The sequence below is a fragment of the Panthera onca genome, chromosome A2, assembly GCF_046562875.1.
Source record: "Panthera onca isolate mPanOnc1 chromosome A2, mPanOnc1 haplotype 2, whole genome shotgun sequence".
NCBI classification, from domain to species: Eukaryota; Metazoa; Chordata; class Mammalia; order Carnivora; family Felidae; genus Panthera; species Panthera onca.
This window is the reverse complement of record NC_138340.1, coordinates 2,680,705-2,690,837: the sequence shown is the minus strand read 5'-3', so window position 1 is coordinate 2,690,837 and position 10,133 is coordinate 2,680,705. Positions and strand designations below refer to the sequence as shown.

General features: G+C 62.0%; 1 protein-coding gene across 2 annotated transcripts; it reads right to left on the bottom strand.

Moving 5' to 3' along the window:
* Window positions 1-302: 302 nt before the first annotated feature.
* Window positions 303-9,380, bottom strand: DOHH (deoxyhypusine hydroxylase). 2 transcript variants are annotated; one of them, XM_060629849.3, is made up of 6 exons: window positions 9,045-9,380; window positions 8,649-8,709; window positions 5,182-5,520; window positions 2,905-2,981; window positions 2,150-2,390; window positions 303-1,032 (listed from the first exon to the last, which is right to left on the bottom strand). In XM_060629849.3, exons 3-6 carry the CDS (start codon window positions 5,453-5,455, stop codon window positions 713-715), a joined length of 912 nt encoding a protein of 303 aa, XP_060485832.1. In that variant the 5' UTR covers window positions 5,456-5,520; window positions 8,649-8,709; window positions 9,045-9,380; the 3' UTR covers window positions 303-712. The 2 variants fall into 2 exon arrangements, with proteins under 2 accessions (XP_060485832.1, XP_060485834.1); XM_060629851.3 differs by lacking the exon at window positions 8,649-8,709 and having other exon boundaries at window positions 9,045-9,379.
* Between the last annotated feature and the right edge of the window lie 753 nt (window positions 9,381-10,133).

Sequence of the window (10,133 nt, the reverse complement as noted above, 5' to 3'; positions counted from 1 at the left end):
GCACACGGAGAATGGGAGGGGGGCTGTGATGAGAACCCGTAGCCTGGGCTCCCAGCCAGGCCCCCAGACCCCTTCCCCTCTGCCTCCGCCAGGGGCTGGGTGAGAATGAGGGTCTGGGGGAGGCCGGGCTGGAGGGCCGGCTGGGCTGACTTTACCCCCGGGGACGGAGATGACCCCGGAGCGCCTGGGGCGGGGCAGATCTCAGAGCTGAGCTCTTCAAACCCCGCCCCCCCCACCCCCCCATTAGAGGTTCCCTGACTGCAGCCCTGCAGACCCCCCCGACATACTTGCAGAGTCACGGCTTGGCAAAAATAATTTAATAGTGCATTTGGACCCTGGGGTGGGCTCGTCCCTCCCCTCCCTGCCTAGTCCCAGGCTGGGGAGTCAGGGGCCCCGGCCCAGGCCCAAGACGGCTGGGTCTGCCCACAGCGCCTTTTCCGGCACCCCCGGTTCCTCGAGAAGCTGGGCCAAGGCAACCCCACAGCCCCGGCCGGCACCCTCAGATGCCGGCTCCACGCGACATCCCACCCCGACCGGAAATCTGGGTGCCGCCGCCCCGCGCGAGGCCCCTGAGTGGGGGACACAGGACGCCGCAGCCTGGCCCCAGGGGGACGGGGAGCCAGATCCCACCCACACGAGCTCGGTTTACACGCAGCCGCGGTGTGGAGTCCCAGGGCCCCCCGCAGGGGAGGGAGGCTGCGGGCCGGCGGCTCTAGGCGGGCGCCGTGCGCAGCTGCTCCAGCCCGTCCGCGTACTGGAAGGCCGGCCCCGTCTCGTAGTCGTACATGTCCAGGGCCACCTCGCAGCTCTCCCGCACCACGCGCTCGGGGTCGGCCGCGTGGGCCCGCAGGGCGGCCAGGCAGGCGGGCCGGGCGATGGCTCCCAGGGCCTCCGCGCACTCGTGCCGCACCATGGGGCTCTCGGTTGGCCGGGCCAGGGTCGCCGCCAGCTGGGGCACGGCCGCCTCGTGCTGCAGCTGGCCCAGGACATAGCCGATCTCGTGGCGGAAGAGGGCGCCGCCACAGCGCAGGCCTGCGGGCGGGAGGGGGCGTGGTCACTGGCTGGGCGGCGCCATCGGGGCAGGCCAGTGACCACGCCCCCGCCCGCCCGCCCGCCCGCCCGCCCGCCCGCAGCCTGCGCCGCGGGACCCAGGGCTGAGCACCCGAGGGCAGAGAGGACCGAGGAGGGCAGAGAGGACCGAGAAAGGGGGTTCCCCGTCTCGAGGTGGTCAGTGCTGCTCAGGGGGAGGGACGTGGGGCCACGGGGGCAGGAGCGGCCCGAGGGCACAGCCTGGCGGTGGGCTCCCTCCGAAGGCCGACGGGGCAGGAGGGGGCTTCCCCGGCCCAGGGTCCCGGCCCGCTGGCTCCCGCCTCTCCCTGCCTCTGGATTATGTGCTTGACAGCGGGGTCAAGGGCTACCTGCGAGCCTGTACGCACGTCCGCACACGCTGCAGCGTTTAATAAGGGGACAGTCACGGGCACCCTGCCCCCACTCCACACACAGGTCATGCTTCACACTGATGGGGAAACCACAGCCGGGAGACGGGTGGTGACTGCCCAAGACCAGACGCCCTCGAGGCCGAGCCAGGGCCCAAGGCCACCTGCCTGACTGTGCGGCCCCCGTTCTCAAAGCAGCACCAGCCCCTCTGGGCTCCCGCCCGGCATCGCCGGGTCTCCCGCCCCTGACGCAGGGTCACAGCGATGACCAGGCGTCTCCTTGCCAGACAGGAAGTCATGGGAGGGCTGCGAGGGCTCTAAATCCTCTGGGGGCACGTCCCGAGCATCGGGCCACGGGGGACCAGGGACCGCCCGGGGAGAGGCCTGCAGAGCCGGGAGGGGAGAGAGAAAGGGGTTCAGGGTCCTGGAGCCACACCGCCGCGGATCGGATCGCGACTGTGCCGCTCGCCAGCCGCCGTCTCCTCGAGCAACCACCTCGGCCTTTCTCGGCCGCGGCTTCTCCCTCGGAGAACCGGAAGTCAGGGTGCCCGCCCACCACGGAGGAGGAGTTCTCGCGTGGGGAAGCGCCGGGGGCCGGGGCCGGGACGCACATTCCCTGGGTCACGCTGGCTCGGTGTCACAGCTGCAGCCGCTGAGCCTGACGGAGGGGCACTGACCATGACCCCCACCCCCCTCCCCGGGCCCCGACTCACCCTCCGCCAGCGCAAGGGCAGCCTCCTCGCCGCCGGCGTCGCGCAGGGCGAACATGGCGCGGTACCGGTCGAAGAGTGGCTGGCCTTCGTCCAGCAGCACCTCCCGCAGCCGCCCCACGTCGCGCTCCTCAGCGGGAGGGGCCGGGTCCACCGAGAGGTAGGGCCCTGCCACCGCGGGCTCCCCGCTGCGCTGCTGCAGCCACTCCAGCCGCCTGACAGCCAGTTGGCACGTCTCGGCCACCTGTGGGGACAGGGGTGCACAGAGGAACGTCCAGAACAGGCTCATCCATGGACACAGGAAGTAGATGAGACACTGACAAGGGTTGGGGGGCAGGGGAGTGACTACTGATGGGGCGGGGCTCCTTTTGGGGTGAGGGAATGTTCTGGAATGAGAGATGATGGTTGCACACCTCTGTGGATGTTCTAAAAACCACTGAAGTGCATGCTTTCAGAAGGTGAATTTTATGGTGTTAACATCTCAGTAAAGTCGCTCCCTGAAGAAGGAAGAAAGGCAGGCGGGGGGACGGACCGTGGGGCGGACAGAAGCGGGTGGGCTCGGAGGGGTCCTGGCGGAGGGACTGGAAGGGCGGGAAAGGCGCGGCGCGTCAGCCGGGCAGGGTGGGTTTTGTGCGGGGGAATCAGGAGCCCGCAGCCACCCTGGCCGCCGCCCTCTGATCTTGTCCCGGCCAAGAGGTCGCCCTGGCAAGCAAACCCTGGTGAGGCTGGTCTAGGCAGGAGCGGGAGGCGTTAGTTACCTCGATGACGGGGTCGGTGGAGTACTGTTTCAGGACCTCCAGAACTTCCGGGTTCCCGATGGCCCCCAGGGCCTCCCCTGAGGAGAAGAACCATGAACACAGTTCACTGTTGGTCAGGAAAGTAGGAAAGGCCCTGGATGTGGGGGGGGGGGGGGGTACACGACACCAGCAACACCACCTCCTTTGTGCTCCGTCCTCCCTACAGCGCTGTATGTATCTTGTGACCCACCCTGGCCCCGCGGACTGGAGCGGAGCCGGCACGGCCCCCAAGTGGTCTCAATGGCATCCCTTCCCCTGAATTTGGACTTGGCCGGAGCTGGGCTGAGACCTCTCCCGATCCCCGGGCCAGTGCACCCCCCACCCCCCACCCCATGCTCTAGATGGGGAGACACAGGTGAGCATGACATTACAGCCTGGGGACACTGGGTAACATGGAGCTCCAAGGACACCCGGGCGAGGAGAGTTCGTGGGGGTGAGCCTGGAGGAGGGGGATCTAGGCGGCGAAGTGAGGGAGGAAAGCCAGCGGGACCAGGCAGGGCTGGAGGAGGCTGACCGTCTCCGTGGGTCTGCACAAGCCCTGAGTGGGAAGAGACCCAAGGCCAGCAAACACTCACTCCCACTCAACTCCTCCTCCGCTTGGCAGGCTGCTAGAGTGTGATGCTGCCCCCCATCGAGAACACCCCAATGGACCTGAATCCAAGTCAGGGCGTCCTCCTCTGCCCGCAGCCCTTCAGGGCCCCCACCTCCTTCAGGGCAAAAACCTAAAGTCCTCCCTTTGGCCCCCAAGGCCCCGCACAACCTGCCCTGTCCCCTTCCTGTCCTCCCCTCTCCTCCCTCTTGCTCACTCTGCTCCGGCCACAGGGACCTCCGTGCCACTCTCCCAAGGAACAGGCTGGGTACTGCCCCAGGACCTTTGCTCGGGCTGTATCCTGTGCCTGAAGCACTTTTCTCCAGATAACTGCCTTCCTGCACTCAGATCTCTGTCCACTGATTAAAAAGGGCAACACCCCTGGCACCCCCATCCTACTCCCTGCGTCATAGCCTCCTTAGCCCTTCCATAACACGACAAGGTGTCCTGCACTCCCGTACACTCAAAATAGCGGGACTTATGGGAAAGGTGAGGTTTGGAGTAGAGCACTCTTGGTTAAGGAGAGCTCCAACCGAAATAGTGGCTGGCACATCGAGCGTCACCAGGGGCAGCGTGGGGATGGGGACAGCTCAGCATAAGTAGAGACCACTTCGGGGAATATTAAAAATACCTAAAAGAGTAAAATGGAAACAGCCGCCCTGTGCCCATCCACAAATGAGCTCACTGGTTATAGAGGCAAGGCCTCAGCAGCACAGTCTTGCCAAGGATTTTATTCCTTCCTCCTGTTTCCTGCTGCCCTGGAGATAAGAGGGCCTGGTACATGGCAGGTGCTCAATAAACACTGGCCCAGTGAATAAAACGAACTCATGAAACAGACATCACAGGCTGGCGAGCTCACCACCTGGTTTTGTATCAGCAAAGAATGGTTTTTATGTTTTTAAATGTCTTTCTCAAAAAAAAATTTTTTTTTTGTTAAACGTTTTTATTTTTGAGAGAGAGAGAGCACGCGCGTGCAAGCAGGGGAGGGGCAGGGAGAGAGGGAGACAGAGGATCTGAGGTGGGCTCTACACAGATAGCAGACAGCCCGACGCGGGGCTCGAAGTCACGAACTGTGAGATCGTGACCTGAGCTGAAGTCTGATGCTTAACCGCCTGAGCCACCCAGGCGCCCAAAATCGCTTTCTTTTAAATCAAAGGGACGAGGGACACCGGGGTGGCTCAGGCTTAGGTTAAGCCTCCAGCTCCAGACGTCGACTCAGGTCATGTTCTCACAGTTGGCGGGATCCAGCCCAGTGTCGGGCTCTGTGCCGAGTGTGGAGCCTGCTTGGGATGCTCCCTCTCTCTCTGCCCCTCCCCTGCGCGCGCTCTCTCTGTCTCTCTCAAAATAAACAAACTGCAAATCAAGAGGACGCTATTTCCCCACGTGAAAATGACGCGAAATTCAAATCTCAGCGACCATCAGGGTCCACCTGCACGTGGCCACGGCCCTCCGGGGGTGCTAGTTTATGGCGGCTTTACGCACCGTGGCAGAGTTGAGTCCGGTGACAGAGTCTGTCCGGCCCGGGGTGGGGGTGGGCTGGAGACTTTACCCACCCTTCGCGGACCCAGCGTGCAGAGTTCGGCTAGACCGGGGGGGGGGGACACCGAGGCAGAAGGGAAACAGCAGGCGCCCTTGCCCTGGCCACTCACCGGCCTCGTGGCGCACCATGGGCTCCTGGCGGGTGTCACGCAGCACGTCCAGGAGCACGGGGATGGCCCGGGAGTCCTGCATCTGGCCCAGGCAGTAGGCCAGCTCGTGCTTGAGCAGGGCGGAGTCGTCGCCGAAGGCCTGGCTGATCCAGGTGATGGCGCCCGGGCCGCCGAGCCCGCGAAGGGTGAAGAGCGCCCTGAAGCGGGCCTGCAAGGGCTGCTGGGGGTCCACCAGCGTGCGCCCCACTGCCTCCACCTCCTGCTCGGTCACCATGGCGCCGCCGCCTTCCTCCGCAGCCCCGCCGGGGGCCGAAGCTGGGGACCGTGGGGCACAAGAACCTACGTGCAGAAAACCGAGAGCCCAGGTGAGAGGCGTCTTCCGCCCATCCGTGAACCTGTCCCCTTAAGAGTTAGGCCCACGGTGGGGTGGATTCCCACCAGCCGACCAGCCTGGACGTCTGGGTTGAAAGCCAGGGTCTGGCCCTGTCTACCTGCTGCGCGGCCTTCCGTAAGTCACTTTCCCTCTCTGGGCCTCTCGCCTCTGTACCGGCAAGGACTTCTGGCGGTCTGCGCTCCACGCCGTAGCCGGAGGGACCATGGTGGTGGGGGGCCAACACAGCCCCCCACGATCCCCACTCCGTGCGGCCCCTCTCACACCGGAAGGGCTGAACAACAGGACACGGAAGGGACGACAGGGACCCCCGAGGGCAGCTCATGAGAGACGCTGCGGCGTCCTCCTAGCCCGCGCTGGGGGAAGCCAGCCATGGAGAGGCTCCGTCAGCCCGACGTAGGGGCTCACGGGGCGAGGGACCGAGGCCTCTGGCCAATTGTCACGTGAGAGCAGGGGGCCGGGAGCAGCTTCTGCAGCCGAGGCGGCCCCAGCGGGTACCCTGACCGCAACCTCACGAGAGGTCAGAGCCAGAAGCTACCAGGCCCAGATGCCTGGCCCCCGGCAACGGTGTGAGTCTGCTGCTGCTTAAAGCTGCTGAGTACGGGGTGTGGAAACTGCACCAGGTCACTGTCCTGTATCCCCCTCCTATGGCACCTTATGATTCCAAGCCCCCTGACGGTCCCCAAGGCCCTGCATGACCTACCTCGACTCCTGCCAGCCCTCCCTCCTCTCCCCCTCCACCCCCTCGCTCACTCTGCTTCAGCCACAGAGGCCTCTTGACTGTTCCCCCAACAGGCCAGGCCCAGTCCTGCCCCAGGACCTTTGCACGGACCTGTTCTCTTTCCCAGGAACACTCCTCCCCAGATGCCTCCCATGCTCATGCTCTCACTTCGTGGGTCTCAAATGTCACCTCCTCAGGGAAGCCTTCCCGGGTCACAGTCTTCACTGTTGTTCCTTCCCCTTGTTTTACGTTTCTTCAAAGCACTTACCACTACTAGACGTCGCGTAAGATATTTACCAGTTTAGCTGCTATGGCTGGTCTTACCCGTCACAGAACTCTGAAGGCAGGGACCGAGTCTATCTTGGTCACCACTAAACCCCCCAGCACACAGTAGGCCGTCAATGAAACCAACAGCCCTCCCCGTAACAGCGGCTGACATGCACAGAGCATCTGCTCTGTGGCAGGGACCTCTTCTTTTTTTTTTTTCTTTTAATTTTTTTTTTTTAAACATTTATTTATTTTTGAGACAGAGAGAGACAGAGCATGAACGGGGGAGGGGCAGAGAGAGAGGGAGACACAGAATCCAAGGCAGGCTCCAGGCTCTGAGCCATCAGCCCAGAGCCTGATGCGGGGCTCGAACTCAGGGACCGCGAGATCGTGACCTGAGCCGAAGTCGGACGCTCAACCGACTGAGCCACCCAGGCGCCCCGGCAGGCACCTCTTCTAAGCCCCCTACATTCATGAGCTCCTGTGATTCTCCCCATAAAACTATGAGACAGGCACTAGGACTGTCACCCTTTTACGGGCGAGAGGGCAGAAGCTGAGAGGTTAATGACTCGCTTATGAACCGTGTAAGGAGTTATACATCCAGGTGGCCGGGCTCCAGAGGCAAGTTCTAAACCGCAACTGTTGTGCCGAATGGATGGACTAAGATGACATGATGCGGCTGGGCTGGGAGGAGGGGCTCCCTCTCCACCGTCCAGATCAACCAAGCCCTGGCAGACGCTTCGTAAAGCAAGCCTTGGCATGCTGCGTGGCCTTCCGGTTCCCTGCAGCGTCGGCAGGGCTGACCCGGCTTCATGGGGGAGGTGTGGCTGCCTGAGTGTGGATGACCATGGAAGGAGGGGACACCTTGAAATAAGGACCACCAGAGACCACAGAAACCAGGAGCCAGGGAGCTGGCAAGGCCTTAGGGGCCATGAGATCTGACTCTCTTCTACACAGACGAGCAGCGACTTGTCTGGGGTCACCAAACAGGACCCAGGACTCCTGCCTCCCAGTCCGTGCGGGGTCGCCCTCAAGACACCTGGAGAGGGCCCTTCATGGCCTCCTCATCATCCCCAGCGTCCTCAGATGCCTGGGAATGAGGGGACATGTGGCCAACAACGCAGCTCCAGCTACGGGAGAGGAACGTGAAGAGAAAACAGGGCAAGACCTGAACTGGGGCAAAAGTCTCCGGGCTTGGCTTCTTCGTTTGGAATAAAATTATCAGCAGCTCACGAGCCGGGTTTCCTTCCAGCCTCTGTCCAGATATTATTAAAGTACAGGCAGGAATCCTCTGAGCACCCAGCTTTGACAACGCAAACCCTCCACTGCCCTGCACTTCTGTTCCTTGTGGCTTTCAGCGTTCCCCGCGGCCTCTACCAGCTCCTGGCGTCCAGTACATTTCACTCATCTGTTTCTTACTAGAAAGTCGGCGCCACAAAGACGGGACTTTAAATATAAATAAAAATAAATCTGTACCACACGCACACACACACGGACCCAGGTATATATACTGTTTTGTTCACTGCTATGTCCCCAAGGCCTAGCACGGGATCGGTCACCATGGTAGGAGGTGGCCAATCCTTAGTTGTTGAATGAACCGAACGTCTCCTGCGCACCAGGCATCGTACTAGGCACTTCACGCCCGGCGTAAATCTGTATCATTCGTAAAATGGGTAGAAGGGGCACATGGCCCGAAGGAAGCGATGCTCCTAGAGCACCTTGTACAATTGCTGGCACTTAACAGGCCCTTGGACAAACCAGAGCTAGTGTTAAATATTCCTGCAGGGAGCCCCAAACCCACTTCTGTGTTCAGGAGGGCGCCCCAAGCCGCCTGGAAGCCCGCAAATCATACTTTCGGCCCATTTTTCAGTGGGAAGCGGGGGCAAGGGTGTGGGCGCGGGGTTGAGGGGATCAGCCCCCAACCAAGGCGGAATCCGGGAATCCGCTCGCCCCCGTGAAAGCCTCTTAGAAGAAGACACGATGGATTAGTAAGGGATGGAGAGAGAGGAGACGAGGATCCTCAACCCTCCGCCCCCCCCCCCCCCATCCCCGACCTCCCTAAACCAAGAATTCCCAACAAAAAGATACCTGGTAATCAACGCTCCTCCAGGAAGGGATTCCCTCGGGGCTGCTCGCAGGTTCCCTCCCCCTGGAAGAGAACCCGAGGAACTGGATGCCTCAAGATCTGTCTACGCGGGTCCCCAAGTACTGGATCCCTCACGCCGCTGGATCTCCCAGAAATCTCGAGAAAGGGGTCGCCCGATATGGGAACCCCGAGCATGCTCCGGCTCCCTGGCTCCCCCCAACGAAGGGATCTCCGGCGACAAGGACCCCGCAACCCGGGGAAAGCGTTCGCCCGGACTCTAAACCCCTCAGGAGGAGGCCCCTCGACTCTCCCCCGCCCCCCAAGCAACGAATCCCAGAGACTGGACCCCCTCCCGCGGCGTCCTCCCCGTGCCCGCCCGCCAGGCCGCGGCCACGTACCGCGCTCTCCGCTGCCAGAACGCCCGAGCGATCTTCCGGAAGACGAGGAACGCCGCGCCCGCCCGCTCCCTCCGCCGCCACCCGCGTCTCACCAACCGCGACGCTCGCAGCGCGCTCCGGGAGCCGCCATCTTGTCGCCCACGTGACCGGCCCGGACGGCACCAACACAGCCCTCGGGGGGAGTTCCAGTCAAAGTCTCCGCGGCGGGAGAGAGGTCTGGAAGCATGAGTCGGCGCCTGGGGCCCAGCCCACACTTAAACACCGGATGGAGTCTACGGACATCCCTCAGGGAAGGGCAAGGGCAACCTTCATTCTTTCCCCGGAAGAGATTCTCTCCGGCCTCCCCACCCGCTTCGGTCAGTGGAAATGGTTTGTGCCCGGGGCCGGCTAGCCACGGAACCTGCGCGGCGCTCCTGGGGCGTGGCCAAGTCCTGGGGGCGGGGCCAGTGGCCTCAGGGGGCTGGACGCGAGCTCGGGAGGGGAGGGTTCGCGTCCTTTCCCCCACGCGGTCAAGTTGTTCATTCATCGTTCACGTAACAAATAGCTAATGGAGGCTGAGGACAAGACAGCCTGCAATCCATAACCTCGTAAACCTCCCGGCCTGGTTGTCTGAGGGAGACGGACAGTAAATAAATAAAATACATGTTAGATCGTGACGCGTGTTAAGGGGAACAAAGTATTCAAGCAAGGTGTACGTGTGGGGTGTGAGGTCTTAGGGGGCGTGGCCACAGACTGAGGCGATGACTTACATGAGTGCGGGAAGGAGCCGTGGGGATGTTTGGGGATAGAGCCGCCCAGACAGAAGAAGGACTTGGCTTCACTCTGACAAATGAGAAGCCACGGAAGTGTTCTAATCAGGGACATTCTGAACAGGCTTTTTTGGACTGCTAGGCAGAAAATAGATATTTGGAGGGTGGAAGCAAAGAGACCAGAAGTGCTCAGATTCTGGATTAATTTTGTTTATTTTTATTATGATTTTTTTTTTTTTTTTTTTAGAGATTTTAAGTAATTTCTACACCCAAACGTGGGGCTTGAACTCACACCCCCGAGATCAAGAGTGGCGCACGACACTCGCTGAGCCAACCAGGC

Coding starts and splice junctions, on each gene's coding strand:
- DOHH (XM_060629849.3), bottom strand. CDS start 5,455: ATGGTGACCGAGCAGGAGGTGGAGGCAGTGGGGCGCACGCTGGTGGAC. Junction 2,391..2,904: donor CCACCGACCCCGTCATCGAG/GTAACTAACGCC, acceptor CTGTCCCCACAG/GTGGCCGAGACGTGCCAACT. Junction 1,033..2,149: donor TGCCCTTGCGCTGGCGGAGG/GTGAGTCGGGGC, acceptor TCCCGCCCGCAG/GCCTGCGCTGTGGCGGCGCC.